At 35.8% G+C, this 19,577-nt stretch overlaps 1 protein-coding gene across 1 annotated transcript in view; it reads right to left on the reverse strand.

The window, feature by feature from the left end:
• Positions 1–1,587: 1,587 nt before the first annotated feature.
• The window catches only part of me1 (malic enzyme 1, NADP(+)-dependent, cytosolic), a 148,732-nt gene continuing 130,742 nt past the window's right edge, over positions 1,588–19,577 (reverse strand). The window contains exons 7-14 of the mRNA XM_041253235.1: positions 15,729–15,838; positions 12,190–12,287; positions 11,467–11,580; positions 9,535–9,640; positions 8,118–8,260; positions 4,900–5,073; positions 4,197–4,295; positions 1,588–1,885 (exon numbers count right to left, since the gene is read on the reverse strand). Of these exons, the coding sequence (XP_041109169.1) occupies positions 1,718–1,885; positions 4,197–4,295; positions 4,900–5,073; positions 8,118–8,260; positions 9,535–9,640; positions 11,467–11,580; positions 12,190–12,287; positions 15,729–15,838 (1,012 nt within the window). The 3' untranslated portion in view covers positions 1,588–1,717. The remainder of the gene's footprint in view (positions 1,886–4,196; positions 4,296–4,899; positions 5,074–8,117; positions 8,261–9,534; positions 9,641–11,466; positions 11,581–12,189; positions 12,288–15,728; positions 15,839–19,577) is intronic.

Consider the following 19,577-nt stretch of genomic DNA (forward strand, 5'->3'; position numbering starts at 1 on the left):
TCAGTAGTTTGTAAACGTTTCGTGCACCTCGTTGCAAAAAAAAAAAAAAAAAAGTTAGCATTATCTTTTTATTTGTGGGACACATATTTCCCGTGTACCTCAAAGCATTAAAGGATAATGTCAGTATACAATGTGCCCTAATCTGTACCCTTTTCTCTTTAATTACATTTATATTCATATTTAAACTTTAGTTTAAAAACCTATTTATTAAATAGCTATACATGTGTTATTAATGTTTTTGAGGATTATTAACAAAGTTATTACTATAACATTTGAATGAAAGTTTAATGGTATAAAAATGTTCACACATTGTTGTAACATTATTTTTTTAACCACTTATATATGTATTATTGCATGTTCATAACAGATCCATAAACTAACGTCTTACCCCTTACACTAGGATATTTAACTTACATAAAAGGCATTTTAAATACAGTAAGTGGGTAAACCCAGACCAATGACTGACTAAGGCCCTGGGAACACAGATCCACGTTGTGGCTTGTAGCTTGGTTTCCACTGCCTGGTACTCCCGACTATGACAGCCCATGACACCAAAATTGTGTGTTTTCATGTATAGTAATATAAAGATAGCGTGGCTATCTGGACAGGTCTGTATCTCACACTCGTCTAGCCAATCTGGATACAAAGGAAGTGTGTCATCACGTAGCCAGGAGGTGTTTAAGCTCTTTGTTTATTGCCATGATGAAACATGTGGAACTTGATATATAAAAACTGTTATAAATGAAATACAAATACACACCAGTAGCTGCATAGGTTGTTAAGGCATTTCTTTACAATGTTATACAAGAACAACTATTCTTTTAAAATCAGCCAGTGAAATCTGATCCTGCTTTTATAAATTTAATTTTTAATAATGCCCAGATTAAAGCTTTTCCAATTCACTGGCCAATGGCTGCAGTGCAATCAGTGAGCAATACTTGCTATATTTAAGAATAAGTAACCAATGAAGGTCATTCCTACTTGATAAGGCAGCCACTGCAGAAGTTAGTCATGCAGTTATAAACTGTAAAAAAAAATTACTCTGTTTTTCAAAAGTTTTTTTTTTTTTAAATCATAATTTGACATTGATAGTTTTCACAGTGCAGCTAATGTATTTGGAGTAGAGGTTTATAATGTGCATTTACAATTTTCTTAAAACCATCAGGAAGCCCCATTATTATACATTAACTCAGAAATTAACTATCTTTTGCCTTTCATTACCTTTGTAGTTGAACTTGTCTCTTGGGAGTGCTGTCGATACATTTTTTTTTTTTTTTTTTTTTTTTTTTTTTTTGAAGTTCCATTTTTACATTTCAATGTAAATTTGCAATTTTATTCAAGAGTGGTCTTATTTAAAATCCTGCAGATTGATGTTTGTTAGCATATTAAAAATGAATTATACAATAACAGTCTTTGTTTAGTAGCTTCAGTGTACAATTTTGTTTTTGTGATTTATAATAATCTTATTATAAGGCACTAGACATATGTGTCTATAAGTTTTACCTTACTGTAGAATTGAAAACACTGTTTTTTCAAGTAGTTAACATGTGAGTGCAGAAGACACTTATCGAAATTCAGACAAAAAAGTGAAAGTCTTATTTCCATATTTATTAGGAACAGTAATTTTTAGCAAATCAACCTGTCAGTCTATATAATTATATAAAGCTTTGAAAGCGTGTATAAAACTGCTGAGTTATATTCATGTTAAACAATACCATTACAGTTGAACAGTTTGTACTTTCATGGCTTCCTCAGGCCAGGAATAGTTGTCAAAAGTGAAACCATCGTAGTCGGTACTGTACAAGTGTGAGCGGACAAACGCTTCTATGTCAGTGGGCTCAGGGTTGACAGTGGCTATGCTGTTTTTGTAGGCATATTCTACCACCTGTTGAGAAAGGGAAAATGTAAATTGGTCAGCATCCATTTACTGGAAGGTACTCTAAACATCAAAAGACCAAAATTTGTACCTGGCTTAAATCAGTGATAGTGCAGCACCTTCTAGTATACTTACACTGTAGTCCTTAATTGTGTGGCCATGCAAATCACTTGTAACACAGATCTGTTGCAGTGCAGAGCTAGTTAAAATTGACTATTCCTTTATAAGAAGGTAGGTCTGCTGATCGGAATCAGCTCTCTGTGACCACCATCCTTATGTGGTGGAGCTCATGTCTGTGGAACACTGGCTAACTAACATGAGTCTGTGAGTAACCTACACATGGTGAATGGGGTCATTGAGATCTGGAAAGCAAGCTGGTTACAGTAAACAAAGATTTATCTCATCCAGGGTACCCCACACAAGATGACTATACTATTCATAACAGAATATTCACCTTATTTTGGTGAAACTGCACTCCAATCTGGCCTGTCCATTTGTCTGATTTAAATCCAGCTGAGGCCAGATGGGAATGAACTTTAAAAGATGTTTCAATACTTTATACCTTAGGAGACATTTTATAAAAAAATTTCCACACATTCTTTTTCATTCTGTTTGCAGGCAATAACAATACAGTATTGTACATACAGGTATGTAACAGGGAGAGCCATGTCGCTGGTTCTTATGCGGATGTGTGCATACTTCTGATGGTTCAATTTAAGTTATCCCACAATACAGTGGCTCTCAAAAGTATTCTTCTTCACCCCCCTTGGACTTTTCCACATTTTATTGTGTTATAACATGGAATCAAAATTGATTTAATTAGGAGTTTTTGATCAACACAAAAAAAAAGTCCATAATGTCAAAGTGAAAAATAAAATATACAAATTGTTCTAAATTACAAATACAAAACAGAAAATAATTGATTGCATAAGTATTCACCCCTTTGAGTCAATATTTGGTAGAGGTACCTTTGGCAGCAATTACAGCCATGAGTCTATCTGGATAAGTTTCTACCAGCTTTGTACATCTGGATACTGCAATTTTTGCCCATTCTTCTTTACAAAACTGTTCAAGCTCTGTCAAATTGGATGGGGACCTTTGGTGAACAGCAATTTTCAACTCTTTCCAAATATTCTCAATTGGACTGAGGTCTGGGCTTTGACCGGGCCACTCCAGGACATTGACCTTTTTTTAAGCCACTCCAGTGTGGCTTTGGCTGTATGTTTGGGGTCATTGTCCTGCTGGAAGATGAATCTTCTCCCAAGTCCCAAGTCTCTTGCAGACTTCAGCAGGTTTTCCTCCAGGATTTCTCTGTACTTTGCTGCATCCATTTTACCCTCTATCTTCACGAGCTTTCCAGGCCCTGATGCAGAGAAGCATCCCCATAGCATGATGCTGCCAGCACCATGCTTCACGGTAGGGATGGTGTTCTCAGGGTGATGTGTGGTGTTAGGCTTCCGCCAAACATAGCCCTTAGCGTTGAGGTCAAAAAGCTATATTTTGGTCTCATCAGACCATAGAGTCTTTTTCCACTTGGTCTCAGAGTCTCCCACATGCCTTCTGGCAAACTCTAGCCGAGATTTGATGTGAGTTTTTTTCAAACAATGGCTTTCTTTTTGCCACTCTGCCATAAAGGCCAGTTTTGTGAAGCACCCAGGCTATTGTTGCCGTATGCACAGTGTCTCCCAGCTCAGCCGTGGAAGACTAACGCCTTTAGAGTTGCCATAGGCCTCTTGGTGGCCTCCCTGACTAGTGCCCTTCTCGCCCAGATACTCCGTTTTTGAGGACGGCCTGTTCTAGACAGATTCACAGTTGTGCCATATTGTGCCTACCCCTGATTGGTGCTTTTGAAGAACCTTATTCCGGATTTGCTTTGAATGTTCCTTTGTCTTCATGATGTAGTTTTTGTTAGAAAATGTACCAACTAACTGTGGGACATCCCAGAGACAGGTGTATTTAACCTGAAATCATGTGAAACACCTTAAGTGCACACAGGTAGGCTCCATTCAACTAATTATGTGACTTCTAAAGACAACTGGTTGCACCAGAGCTTATTTAGGTGTGTTATATAGGGGGTGAATACTTATGCAATCAATTATTTTCTGTTTTATATTTGTAATTAACTTAGAACAATTTGTAGATTTTGACATTATGGACTTTTTTTGTGTTGATCAGTGGCAAAAACTCCTAATTAAATCCGTTTTGATTCCATGTTCTAACACAGTAAAATGTGGAAAAGGCCAAGGGGGGTGAATACTTTTGAGAGCCACTGTATGCATTTTAATTGATACAGAAGATTCGATTTGTATAAAATTGTTACCTTAACTGCCACTTTGAAGGAAACATCTCTAATGGTATTTAAATCAGGATATATGCGTCCTTCAGCCAAATCTTCAGGCTTGACCAGTTCAGCAATAGTCTTATTTAACAAAAAATAAATGCAATAAAGTACAATTAAAACCCACAATAGAAATAACATTTTAAAAAGCCTTCTGGTATTAGCACTTTTTATAAAACTAGCTTTCTTCAGTAACCCCCCCCCAAAAAAAAAGAGTAACAAACACATCATGCAAGTCAATTATGATTGAAAAAGGCAGGCCCTTGATTTTAAAAATGTTATAAATTAATAAAATATCTTTTAAAATGGCAATGCTGGCATTGACTGAAGCCTTGCAATCAAAGTAATAGTCTTGGACTCTTTCACTGACACTGAATATATTGTTATTAGGGTTTGGTCATCTGCAGTCACAAGAACATATACAAACGAGAGTCGGCCACTTGACCCATAAGCCTGTCTGTTCCTAGCAGCTCACTTATCTCAAAACTTTGTCAAGTTGGGTCTTAAAAGATGGTAATACTTTGAAGACAATGTAAAACTTGTAGTCAAAACTTTGTCATTTAATGTAGGTTTTTTTTTTTTTTTTTTGATTTCTGAATATTTTGGTAATCTACATTATTAATTTTGAAGACTTAAAGGGCTTAATTTAGCTTTTAAAAAGTTCTAGTAGAAGAGCAGTCATTACCTGAGCCGTGACAAGGAAGATCTCATCGCTAATGTGCCTGACTCCACAAGCAAAAACACCAAGGGCAACTCCAGGGAAAACATAGGCATTGTTTCCTTGGCCAGGGTGAAACTGTCGGCCATCAGGGAGAGTGACAGTGTCAAAAGGACTTCCACTGGCAAATATGCCCTGACCCTGAAATATGATACCAAAGAGACTAATTAAAAAAATTAAGCAAAGATGAACAAAAACAATTGCAGCTTGTTATTCTTACCTGTCATGCACTTTCATTGGCTATAACGGTCTCAAATGTGCAGTTTTGAAAGAAACACGTCTCACAGCAAATCTGTACTTTTTATTTAACACATCTCAGCTTGCTTGCTTTATTTTAAGGAAATCTGTTCAGCAGTCTTCTGGATCAAAGCATATTACTGGAAAATCATGTCAGTCAATAGAGGAAGCAGATGGTTGGGTTATGAAATTACAGTATTGAAGGGGTGGAGACAATTTCACTATTTGTATTAAAAAAATTTAAAAAAAAGCATAAGATGACCTGAATGCAAGGCTTGCAAACAGATTTTAAAATGAAAACACATTTTTGCTTGAACATGTTTCTTTGAGACTTATGTAGTGAATGGAGATGCAGGTAAGATTGATGGATTTTTTAACGCTACAAGCACTGGGTCATTGGGGTCTGCTCAAATTATTTAAATTAAGGTGGATCTATATTCAGTCATTATAAGATGGGCACCTCTCCTACAGCATGCACGAGTTTCTTGGGTAATTTTGTCTTTAAAAGTAAAAAGGTTTGGCCCAAATGTATCATTTAAACAGTGGTAGTATTTAGAACTGCCATTGTTTAGATCAACTGAATAGACCCTATCAACTCATACATGACAGTAATCTCTTTTATTCCAGGTATATATTTGACATATATCAAACATTGACCACAAAGTTAAAAAAGGTTGTTTTGTTTTCCCCTAGAAGCAGCCAGGGAAACATTTTTAATCGTGAGATTAATCGTTAATCTTAGTTAATCTTGGGTTTAATCGCATATTTAATTGATACAATTACTGCATCCATCTCATTCAAGTTTGTTTTATTACTGATGCTATTATTATTATTATTATTATTATTATTATTATTATTATTATTATTATTATTATTAGTAGTAGTAGTAGTAGTATTTTAAAGTTCTTATTACCTATAAGAACTTGCATGGTCTTGGATCAAGATCTACTGACCTCATTCCCGGAGATCGGAAAATGCTAATTTTCTGACAGTCCCTAAAGTTCGTTTGAACTCTGTCGGAGCCAGGGCGTTTAGTTACAACGCCCCTCATCTTTGGAACTTGCTGCTAATTAATATCAGGAATGCTAGCACAACTGAATCTTTCAAATCCTGTTTGAAAACATATTTGTTTGGGCCTGTTTATTTGTAGCTGGATTATATATTAGACGCAGGATTTTTTGTAAAGCGCCATGGACTGCTTGCACAAAGAGCGCTACATAAATGAAATTTGTATTATTATTATTATTAGTTTTATATTTACTTACACAGAATTATACAGAAAAAAAAACTCTAGCATTTGCTGTCAAATTGTTTGAACCAACTGTTAAATCACAACTGGTTTGTGTATTGGTGGTGGTTGGAAGGGATGGGGTTAATTCCTATCTCTGCCACATACATGCGAGAATGTGGCTGAATTAAATAATTGATGCTAATTGGGAAGAGCCACATGATATAAAAAGGGAGTTAGAAACTCCATTAGGAGAGAGGTTTTTGCTGCAACATGGAAAGAGACAAATGCTCCCTTTTAGTTATTCTAATTCAGTTGGGAGAATGTATTGTCAAGTGTTTTGATACTGATACATCATGCTGAGTGCTGTTTTTTGTATATGTATGTGTGCTTTGCTTTTAATGTATATTCATGCACTATACAGCGCTCTGAAACCACTTGTGGGCTCTATAATTTTTCTTAAATAAAAAACAATTAAATAAAAACCCTCCTATATTTAAAATAAAACTCACCATGATAGTGGCAGACTTTGTTGAGGGATTTTCTTTTGTGGATGTCTGTGTTCATGTTTTTGTTTATCCTTTTTATTTTGCTCTGTGAGCAGTATTTTGGTTACATTTTTTTAAAACCACAGTTCCTGTTCAATTCGAAGATGGCCACCAACTAACACTTTTAGGTCTACTCTACAATGGAGGAACATACTGCTAATTTTTTATTTATTTATTTTGCCCAAGCTGCACAAATGACAGCCAGCAGAGTCACTCAACAACATGGTGGCAAGACGAAGCCCGGCAGAGGAACAGTGTTCTCCTGGAAGGTGGCAGCTAAAAGACAACACACACACACCCACCAAAACTGCACAGGCAGTCACACTCATACGACGGACAGCCAAGAAAAGACGGTCTGCAACACAAGCAGACCGTAAGAAGAAGGAAAGAGATACTCAAAATGGAGCAGCTGATTCCACGAGAGCAGCAAGCCAGCCCGAATGCAACTCAGAAGAGCTCTTTTCGAAAAACACACTCTGGTTTTTGACACAGAAGCGTACCTTACTGTAGGTGAGAGGCAAAAGAGGAAGTGAGCTCCGCAGAACCACTACTTATTCCCTCAGCAGGCGGGACCAAGGACGTCACTCCATGGAGGGGCCAATCGGCAGCTTTGACATAAATTGTTCAGCGAATAACTAACTTTCTAAGGCAGGCACATCCCAAAAGTATTGGTAGTATTGGTTGGTGGTCATCTTCTCTTTCAGGGAACCAGGTTTACAGTAAGTAACCTAGCATTACTATCTCTTAACAGTTTCAACAGTCCTTTGCCATCCTCACCTTAATGCATCACACTCATCTTAAGCATTTCAAACTACATACTGTATATTTTCTTATCAGTTTCCTTTAAAATTGTATCCTTTACTGATGTTTTTCATTGCTGTTAAACAAAAAAGTAATCTGTTTTATTAATAACTTTAAATTTTCTAAATAAAAAAACATTAATTTAGTAACGATTATATTCTCCTTAATTGTAAATACTGTAAATGATCATACTTTGCTTGATTCATGGGCTTGCAGCGATCCCGAATTTCTAAAAGTGTAGTCTGATGGGTTTCATTTATTGTTGTGTTTTTGTGTTATTGCATGATCAATGCATCTTTTTTCCATGCCATTTCCCCCACTCCAAGTCTTGTGGCTAAAGCTAAATTATTTCACACCACTGCGTTCAATACCTTAGTCAGGACATAGCATTGCTCAGCGGTGCACTCTGCTTTGCTAGTAGGGTTGCTCAATGCGAAAATGATTGGACGCTCATTGAAAGATGCCATGTCCTTGATAACCTGCTCAGTGAAAGCTCCTGCAATTGCAGCAACACCTGCAAACAGAAAATTCAGTATGAACACCCAAGTGATGCACTTAGCAATGGGTGTATAGTGTTTTGCACTCAAAACTAAGTAGTCCTGACACATGCCAAGTCTTTTTTGAAGCAAGTTGTTAAATATTCTTCTTTTACAATTTTGCACTAGCTTCAAAATACTGATCCACTATATATCACAGTACTGCAGGTAGTTACTTTTCCTTTCTTGTGTCATCCTCATTCCATTTGGCCTATCCTATGAGAAAGTAATATGTTACTGGGAAACATTGGTTTAACCTCTGCATATACACAATTAAAGTAACAAAAAAAATTCACATGTCTTCAGTGCAGCAATAAGAACATGGTGCCTATTGTATTTAACTTAACCATAAAATAAGATACATAAACATCATAAAATATCTTGTTAAAGCAATGTATACATTGATTAAAAAATCTACATGGGTTAATTGCAACGAACTTGCAGAGTTAGTGCGGAGCTGCATACTTAGTTGCGTACCAGCTAGCATGGTGCTATCTCGGGATCATCCCCAGCTGCATACTAACTTAATACCAATTGCAACGAAAAAAGAAGCGGAACAAAGTTGGGGACTAGCTGATCTCCAGCTTTAAAACGGTACTATATATTAAATATTGCAATTTCGTCCCATGTGGGTAGTACATAATTACTGTAATGCTTTAAATATATTCTCAATTATTTCACGATATTTGTAATAAATCCTTTCAACTGTGATTGTAATAGTTTGCCACTGGATAACTTTTTTGCTGTGGAAGCGATTCTAATGCTATACAAATATATTGCAATGCCAGCAATGACATCCCTTATATAAAAAAATAATAATATGCAAGTAAATATGTCTTTCATATGTAAAATATAGGTACACTGTATGCATTTGTGATTATGCATTGTTCAGTTACAAAAGATGTCAATACATTTGGGGATTTTTCAGATGTGTTCCACTTAGTACAGTACTATAAATTGTTAGTCTATAGAAAGGGTTAGACTGACTTATTTTCGTACTTTGTATCCTCTAGAGGGCAGCAGCAGTTATTCTGGGTTCATTTTAGTGTGCCGCTGGGGAATATCTTGAGCTGCCAAGTTCGTTGCAATTGGTATTAACTTGCATACTAGTTTAGTATGTAGCTCCGTACTTACCACAGGATTAGTGCGGGATTAGTACACTGCTTTCAGTTTGTTGCAGTTGACCCAATATGTTTATGGCTGCTAAACTAATACGATTGCAGGCACCATACACAGTACATTATTATTTTACCTATAATTGCAGTTGGTTTAATATCTCGGACAATGTCTTCCAGCTTTTTCATTTCAGGATGTCCATGAGCAAATTGAAGTTTTTCATGAGACAAATTGTCACGGCCCTTAAAAACACACACATAAAATATTAATTGTAATCTAGAAAAATGAAGCTGTTAGACCCTTAAGCATCTCTTAATAAATATGTGACCCTATCCCATAAATACTTGTGGGGTTTTGTTTGTACACAGTCAGTTTTACAAAAAAAAAAAAAGAATAAAAGTGTAGTAAATCAATGGAAGCCGTTTTAACAACTCTATTAATTGAGACAGAGCCTGGTAAAGACAGAAGTATTTATTACACACGTCAGAAGGGTTTATCCTGCTTATACTGATTTAAAAAAAAAAAAAAAAAAAAAAACAAAAACACTTCACCTGGAAATTAACCTGGACGCTAGGATTAACAGTTTGTGCCATGGGGGCTTTCATTTATAAGTATTAGAAAAGCAGCCAACGTTGACCTTTAAATATATCACATCCAACAGCACAGCTCCCCCAACACTGGCCCAAAGGCAAAAGTATTGTGCAAACCAAACTATGTCCCAGGATTACCAGGCCCAAACCTAGTGGGCTTCTCGAGAACAATTATCAGACAAATAACAGCTGCTCTGGAAGTCATGAAAAGGTATAATGAATATCCTCAACATTATACTGTTTGTACCACTGGTACTTTTATATTGCGAAGATTTAATTATTTAAAATGTTTGTCCAGTAATGTCAATGAAGAATAAATAGGGCCCTGACCCCAGAGAATCATATATACCATGATAAACAGTTTATTTAAACCAGCCATGATCCAATACATGTATATATTCATTTGACGTTTAAAGTCAGCTAAGCTAGTAATTTATAGAAAATAAGCTTTTGGAATATGATTCTCTTGGGCTGTTTAATATGGTTTGCTCTTGGAGTATTTAGATAATACTAGATAATTATTAAAGAAGAAAGTGGCAATATCAGGTACTTGTCTACTGCATGAAACCATTTTGTGATGATTATATTCCTGCCAGCAGATGGCAGTATTGCCAAGGTCTGACTTATAGCTGAAACAAAATTGGTGCTGTATTTAAAATCAGAAAACCCATTTTAAAAAAAAAAAGTAAACCTATTTGAGTGCCATTCAAAAAAACAAATATCATATTAATAATTTTGAAGCATGGTTAGTGTAGTCCCTGATAATTTCCACTTTACAGCAATTAGATGGTAAAACTGTGAATCAGTCACCTATAAAGAGGGGAAAACCTAATGTAGAGCATTTCAAATGGCAGCACAACACAGGCCACTACCCTTAATCAACAGAGCAGATATACTATTGTGAAGGATGCAGTGAGAGCTCCTTTTTTTTGTTTTTTTTTTATATTCCCTCACAAGGGATTTTATTTTACAGCGGCACTGCTCTGCAGTACACTTTACCTCATAGTCATCATCACTCATTTTGTGGAGATTATTTTCACATATTTTGGCATTTTGGTGTAGCCATGATAAAGGTACTGCAGTTCACCATAAAATGTAAAGCTGTTTAAAATATTTATATTGTAAAGCAAGATGTGCGCGTGCTTCAGAATATTGACTTCTGTATCAATACCGTGTTGGTTTACCTGTCTACACTGAGTTGTATCAAAACAGGACGGAACTCCAGTGTGGACAGATGCTGTGGTACGGTTCCACAATGATACTGGTATAAAAATGCTAGTGTGAACAGGGCATTAGTTTTGACATTAGGCTGTTCTACTTGGTTTGTAAATGCCGTCAAGCAAGCATTGCCCTGCTTACTAGACCAACAATATCCAATTTTTTTTTTTTTTTATAAATTGTTCTGTAAATTTAAATTTTAAAACTCAACCCCTACTGATTTCTCTCTCAAAGTAAAATATAAATCTAATTATTATTACCTTGACAATCAGTCCCTTGGAGTCCACCATCCAGATTTTTTTAAGACCTTGTTCTTTTGGGGTCCCTTCCTTCTCCATTGCCATGGTGATGAGTTCAGCAATCCCCATGGCAGCCTAAATAAATTAAACAAACAAGTAACCTCACAACATGTAGAATAAGAATAGTATACACATTAGCTGGATTTGTGAATTAAGCAGTGTAACAAATACAGATTCTTTTCAGGAATCTCTTTAGTAAAATTGTAACTGTGTACTTGACAATTAGGCACTGTATAGTATCTAAAATAAACTAACTTGCAGTAAATATGTTTTTTATAAATATTTCTTCAAACACTTGACAGCTTGCATTTTAGAAAGTGAAATTGGTTTAAAGGATATATACAAAATGAATCCTATAACTAAAAGCCACTACAGTAAGCAAAAAATAAAATGAACAGTAAATCTATTATTCTAAATAAATGGTAATATATTTGACAATGTAGGTACAGTAGATTTGCTAATCCCAACCCAAACTGACCAATAATGTGAACCAACATTGTGAGAAACATTTACAACAGCCTCTGTATTTTTTATTCAAAATGCCATAAATGTTTTTAATTAAATATAAAACATAAAACAAACAAAGTATAGTATAGATTATGATCAGCAGAAATCACAAATCTGAACAGGGTTTGGCTGCAACTGGTTTGGATTAGTGAGTGTCTATTGGGTCTCAGAAACTACCTCCCCAGCTCCTTGGAACAGTATCTTGTGATCAGACAGTTTGTTCTTTGTAATGCGAAGAGCAGCAAGAAGACCTGCAACAGCCACAGCTGCTGTTCCTAAAATGAATAAATAAATTAAATTAAAAACATACACTTTACTGCACTTTGGAACTACTTAATAGGTTATGTGTTAATCAAAGTTATAAAATGGCTTGGAAAAACCAACCCCTCTGATTGGTTTTAAGCGATCGCATTAACGTGTGGTAATAACTATCTTATCCACGGTTTGGATCTTGTTTTGCTTTAGCACAATTTACATACCCATACACCACTAACTATAGCTGGTTACAAATTTGTTAGAAGATGCATACAAAAAAACAGTAAACTACCAATGGTTAACTTCAGTCTTACAGGAGATCTCCCAATGGAAAAGTGGCTCTGCAAAAAAGTGGTGCAAATGTGAGTGGAAGGCATAGTCACTTAACGGAAAGAAAGTCCGAAAATTCAAAGACATCAAAACATCAAAAAACGTTATGGTCTATGAACGTTTTATTGGCTTGGATTTATTAGGTAAAAAATAAACTGTTAATAATGATACATCAAATGTTGTTTTGAGACAATTGTATGGCACCACAAGAAACTGGAGCGATGAAGAATACAGCATCTCTAGTTTTCTGGGACCCAGATCATAAATAAACTGTAATCTCAATAGTACTTCCGTTGGCAGAAAGGTACACATAATAGACAGCGACTTTAAAACAGCTAATAATGTCTTTGTCTCCGTAGCAAAAACATCATCCTCCAATAACGGAAAATGATTTAAAATAACTCAGATGTTCCAAGGTTCTCTCCTCCAAAATTGCTGTTGGCTTAGCAAACAAGGTCGGGTTAGATGTGCGTAGTTAAGTTTGCTCGATGTGGCCGAGAAGGTTTAAACAACTTGACAAAACTTTATAAGTTTAAAAAGAGATGAAAATAGGTATGAATACATAACCCTTAATTTCAATGAAAAACCAAAAATCACAAAAATTACTGTTAACAAAACAAAAGAAAGCACTTGTGCTTTCATGCTTTCTATTCCCGGAGACTCCATGTGCCCTGTGTCCAGACACATCTGATGGTGTCTTTACACTGTGTAAAGACACCATCAGATGCAACCTTCACCCCCATCAAGCCAGTCATGATCTATTAAATAAACTACCAATTTGGAATTCGAGAGAGCCTATGGGAGGAGGCACAATGGTCCATCTCTGTCAGTGCAGAACTGTCCAAATGATAGACAAACCAGTTAATAAGGAGCACTGCTGTCCACCTGCTATCTGACTGTGGGCTCCAATCCCAGGAAATGATGTCCATTACAGGTAACCGATGCGAAAGCAGGTCAAGAAATTATTGGTCCCCTTCCCTTCAAGAAGGCCATAAATGGACCACAATCCTCTCAGACAACTAATGGCAGTCACTGTCATTATGGACTGTTTTTGTGTTGATCAGTGGCAAAAACTCCTAATTAAATCCATTTAGATTCCATGTTGTAACACAATAAAATGTGGAAATGTGTACTTTTGAGAGCCACTGTATGTCTTACCACACAACCTGTTGTGCATTATTGCTTACTTATCTCAATATCTTAGTAGGCTGTATATAGAAATTACATAATAATCATAATTGCTAACAGTTCTTGTTAGACCTTGGTATCAAATCTTTCATACATTGGTCTGCAAATTAGGAATAATTCTGATGGGGTGGTATGGCTTTTAAACACAATAGCTGGATTTAACTGCTTTATGTGAATAAGCAAACTAATTTGAGTGCTGAAAAACTGACATTAAGTGTAATACAGTTGTAGCACAGTTAAACCTTATTCACATGTGACTACAGCTGTAATGGCTATAACTATTCTCTACCAAGGGCTTAGTAATACAGAGTTGCAAATGGAAAAATACCCACTACCCAGTACTTACTTGATATGTGCTGCTACTGAGGTTAAAGAAATGAGGAAACTAACATGGTTCCTGCACTCGCTTTTCACCTCTAGAACCCTAGATTTGATCCCAGCCTAGATCAAGTGATTAGTGAACATTAAAGTAGATCTCAGCAGAAAACCATCACACAGTCCAAAACGGTCCAGTATTAGCGCTGGGCACATATGAAGACAAAACCAGATGCTAAAAAGAGAGATCTTTTTATGGAAACCCTGAGGCATATTTGTGGGAAAACGTCATATATTTGGACTAATGGGATAACTAGATCCACTGAAATTAACTGAAAAAATAACTACTGGAATTGCTAACTATTTATTTGAGAGCTTGTGTTTTATTTTTTTTAATGCTCTTTAAAATAGCATGCCAAGACTCAATTAAACATATTTAAATGTTGTTGGCATTCATACTCATAATACATAGCATTAAAAATAAACAAAAGTAATTACACCAATAACATTACAATAACTATTGCATTTGTTAACCTGGGCTATAACACTGCCATTTCCTGTCAATTACTTGGTAATTATGTAATACATGCATTACAAATGTGTTAACATTTACAGTGGAAAGAGTGACAGAAAATTGCAATGTGAAATCAAAACATTCAAAAAAACCACTAGATCATTCTAATCAGCATTAACACCTCATTTATATGGTAGACACTGCAAAATATAATCAGAAGGCTAACCATGAATGTATAGGCATATCTTGCTCTCTTAAACATGATCATTAATCTCAATTAACCTCTTTTTTTTGGTAATCTTTTTAAGACGAAAATCTACTTTACTGTCAAGTTTCCATTTTTAATGGAATCTTTCACAGCAGTATTCTGATGCAATATATGGCACGCAGCAAAAGCCAATATTGCTCACACTTTCTATCACGAGTGCTTCTGTCACCACTCCTATTCAACAGTTTACCATTTTTGTCCTCTAAGTAAAAGGAGGGGGGTCCAAGAGAATACCTTGTTTGTTTAACAGGAACTGCTGTGACTAATGAAACAGCCTCACATTTCAGTTCACACATCACCTGGGCTTGAAAACCATCAGCCAGCCCCTGCAGGGCTTTATAGTATCATTAATTATAATCTGACAAAATGAAAGCTCCACACCTTCAGTTTATATATGGTTGTATAATATAATACTGTACAATCATATATACATACATAGTGAGGCTGTTTAGGTGTTTTATCAATTAAAACCTTGAGATGGTATTACATGTATGTTTTTTGTGTATTCTACTGTTGTTTATTTTGGTTACATAGCAAAGTTTTTGTACCCATAACACTAGGCACTGCATGATGAGATGTGACAAGGTGCTGCATTTTTTGATATAAGGTTTCAATATCATCCATCATCCAGCAGAGGCAATGTGACGCACATCTGAGTGAATGACTTTGAGGGAAAGGGAATTTGAGTGAGTAATAATCTTTTTTTTTTTTTTTCTGAGAAGCTGACATCAGACAACTAAATGCTTACAGTGGTGCATTGTGCAATACTAAAATGGTCTGTAGTTGAGGACTTGTGCAGAAAACAGTGGACCTGTGGAATAGCATTTAAAATGCTGTTGACTGTACCTTGTATGTCATCATTGAAGGTGCAGTACTTGTTGCGATACTTGTTCAGGAGGCGGAAGGCATTGGCATTAGCAAAATCTTCAAACTGAATCAGGCAGTTCATGCCATAACTGTGGAAAACAGAAACAAGTGCAGGTTAAGTCATTACTGAATCAGCAGTGGTGGAGAAAGGTTCACAGTACATTGAATGTGGTTGGCTGAGTTGCCTCGTGATGTGCTGCATTCTCCCAACTTCCACTGTGATTCGCAGGGGTGGTTCACCACCATAATGTTAAGAAAGTTGCAAAAAAGGTCACTGAGACCGATAGGCTGAGGGCTGTAGTGCAGGTGACTATTGCAATATACTAATATACTTGCACTGTTTCAGTTCTTTAAACCTCTACTTGAAATTCACCAATTGAGCATAAAAATAAAACTTATGGTGAATAAATTGGTAAACCCTGGATTGCCATCTTTTAGGCATGCTTCCTTTCTTTGAAATCCTTGTCTTACAATACTAGTTTACTTAATAATGCTCTGTTGCTAAGAAATTAAGTATGCAATTCTCCCAAATCAGCTGTTAAATACACATTTAAACATTGTTATGTAAACAGAACACACAATGATAGCTGTAAACATCCAACTGGAAGAACTACAGTACTCTATGAATGTTCAAGAGGTATCCTCTATATACCCCACGGCAACATATTACATATTCTCTGTTTTATTTTGTTAATCTAAAAGTCTAACACTGCATATAATTACTTCAGTTTTCTTCTGGTACACCCATGTGTGAACAAGCTGGCTCCATGGTGATGTCAGGCCATGAAGAGAATAGCACAAACAGATAATACTGCAGGGTAGCACAAACAGGTAATACTGCAGGGTAGCACAAACAAGTAATACTGCAGGGTAGCACAAACAGGTAATACTGCAGGGTAGCACAAACAGGTAATACTGCAGGGTAGCACAAACAGGTAATACTGCAGGGTAGCACAAACAGGTAATACTGCAGGGTAGCACAAACAAGTAATACTGCAGGGTAGCACAAACAGGTAATACTGCACGGTAGCACAAACAAGTAACTGCAGGTTACGAAAAGTGGTGTGTGCGCGGTTTAATTATAAATAAAAAAGATTTAACAAAACAGGAACAAACACTGAACTAAAAATAAAATGGTACGAGGGCCAAAATACACTACAAATAGAACACAAAACAAATACTGTGCTGGTACAGCGATCAGGTAGGATCAGTTGTTTTCTGTATTTCATGCATAGACCTCTCAAACACCATCTCTGTTCTCCACTCCTGAACACTCCACCCCTGCTCAGCCACAGCTGCATGTTTTTATACACGTGACCTTTTCCAGATTAGCAATAAATTAATTAATCTGGAGATGGTCACATTCTGCACGGGGTTAGCATGGATGGGGAATTAGCACCATCTAAAAACAAAAACAATAACAAAACATTGTGCTTTTACAAATTAAACAATACGGTTTAAATAATAATACAACACAAATACAAAATTATACATAATACACACAGGGGCGGGGGGTGTACCCTGTCACACCTTGTAATAAACTGTACCCAAAACTCCTACATTTCCCATAGTATACTGCTGTAAATTACTATAGTATATTACAGGAAACTACAGTGGTTTTGGAAGGTACTTACTGTACTAATGTTAGGTAACATGGAATGTGTGTAAATTTGATTTCATTCTCAGGTCTTGTACTTTGTAAGTCAAACTGTAATAGCTGGATAAAATAATTAAATGGAGCTATCTGTCAATTTTTTCTTTAAAAAAAATCAGAACACAAGTATTTACGTAATTTGATACAATCTAAATCAATATTTCTTCACAGAAAATAAAGGCTACAAACTGCTATGTCCTATTTTGAGAACAGTCAATTTTGCACTTGCCTGTAATCAGACCAGGGAAATTTAGACATACAGAAAATAGAGCTTTATCATCACTGTGGGTAGGAAAAAAAACAAGAAATGTTACATATTTAAGCTTCAGTTTCTTATTTTATATTGAGGCATCATAAAAGTATCTGAAGGGCTGTATTTGCAAAAATAACAGTTATTAGACTTAAGTTTTGCTGTTAACAAAACTACAGTAAGTTATCATTTAAATAGAAGGTAGACGCCTGTTAGAAATGCTCCAAAAATATATACAAAAGTAGCCTGTCCTCAAATGAGCACAATGGCACTTAATGCGTTAAATTAAACAACACTCAATAGCTTTTTCACAATCCAGAACCAAGTCATTTTGAAACTGTTTTTCATTTACAGATTTCCAAGGAAAACAAGAGTTTGATTCTGATCCCAGCTATCACAAAATTAGCCCAACATTGTTCAGTCTTCGGTCAGGACAACAAATTAGCGATGTATTGCGAGTTTCGCAAAGTAATAAATCTCTCTGCTAAATATTTTTTTAGTATTTCTTACTCATGCACAAAAACTAGGTGCAAGATGACAGGTTCAGCTGTAGAGAGGAGACATGTTTAGAGTCATTTTGAGGCCACATTAAACTTTAAAAGTCACCAGGATATGATGACTGAAAATAAAATAAATAATACATAAAACAATTCTAAAGAACAGGAAGAACACTTTAGCTAAGTTAGCTGTGATATTTCAGACCTGTAACAAGTTGCTCTTTAAGCTCTGGATCTATATGGTGGAATAGAAGTAGACTAAGGTGACAGATGAACCAGAGCTCAAGGACACACACTCATTGAATACCAGTCTGTTTCTGTCAACCCCATGCCAAATAAATTAAAACTGTACTGTTGAAGTGGCTCAAAATAACAGAATCTTTAAATCGCCACACATTACAGCTTCAACGAAGAGAACGTAAATATTCAACTGGCCACTATCCAGTGTGGCCTTATTATATATTGTTATTACAGAAAACACAGAAATGATTATCTGTCTGTTATTTTAATAAATCATTATAGGACATGTTATTCAATGTATTACATGAACTAATTCAACTGATTTCCTCTTGTAGGGGGGTGTTCATGCTCTGCTACTGCTTTTGAATAAACTGTTGAAACAATGCATCAGATGTATCAATGTCTTTACACCAAAATGCAATTTGAACTTTATTTTTGGTCAAATAAAACTTTTAATGAAAAATTCAGTAACAAACTACTATGATTGGCAATTTAATGACTCAAAAGTGTGCCTAAGTTGTTTATTAGGTGCAAATTGCATTTTGATGCAAAATACCTTGATAAAATGGGCCCAATGCACTGCTTAGAATGTTTTGTTTTTTCTGAAGTCTGCAAAAAGGTGAATAAGTGAAGACAGTTTTAAATACGGTAGCTCTGCGGATTCTTATAACCATCACCAGTATTTTGACACAAGTACAGTAATTTTCCATTGCAATTTTTGTGTCCTCAAAAGACCCTAAATACAGATACATACTACATAGTGTAATTAGCCCCTAATACATTTATGATTAAGTGCATTTATTTATTTATTTTCTCTGGTTTCTTGATTTCAACGAACATTCTCGTAACAGATTTTCAAACAGCTGAACTTTCATTTTTGTTAAACATTCTCATGATGTCTTACTAGACTCTTGCTCTCCGAATTACAGGCATAATCGTTTATCCTTCTCTGTTACACTGTGAATGAGGTGCTCATTATAAACGCAGACCAAGGAGGATGGAAAGAATTAAATCTGCCATTCCTTAACTAAAGACGTGTGCTTGGTTAGCGTGTACTTAACAGCATGTTCAACTCCCAATGGGAAAAAAGCTTTCTCCCTCCAAATGCGAGGGCTCACACATCATTTAAATTAAGTTAAAGTAATCAGGACACTGAGTAATACGTTGCGGCTTTCGTGGACCAAAGT

The sequence above is a fragment of the Polyodon spathula genome, chromosome 6 (assembly GCF_017654505.1).
Source record: "Polyodon spathula isolate WHYD16114869_AA chromosome 6, ASM1765450v1, whole genome shotgun sequence".
NCBI classification, from domain to species: Eukaryota; Metazoa; Chordata; class Actinopteri; order Acipenseriformes; family Polyodontidae; genus Polyodon; species Polyodon spathula.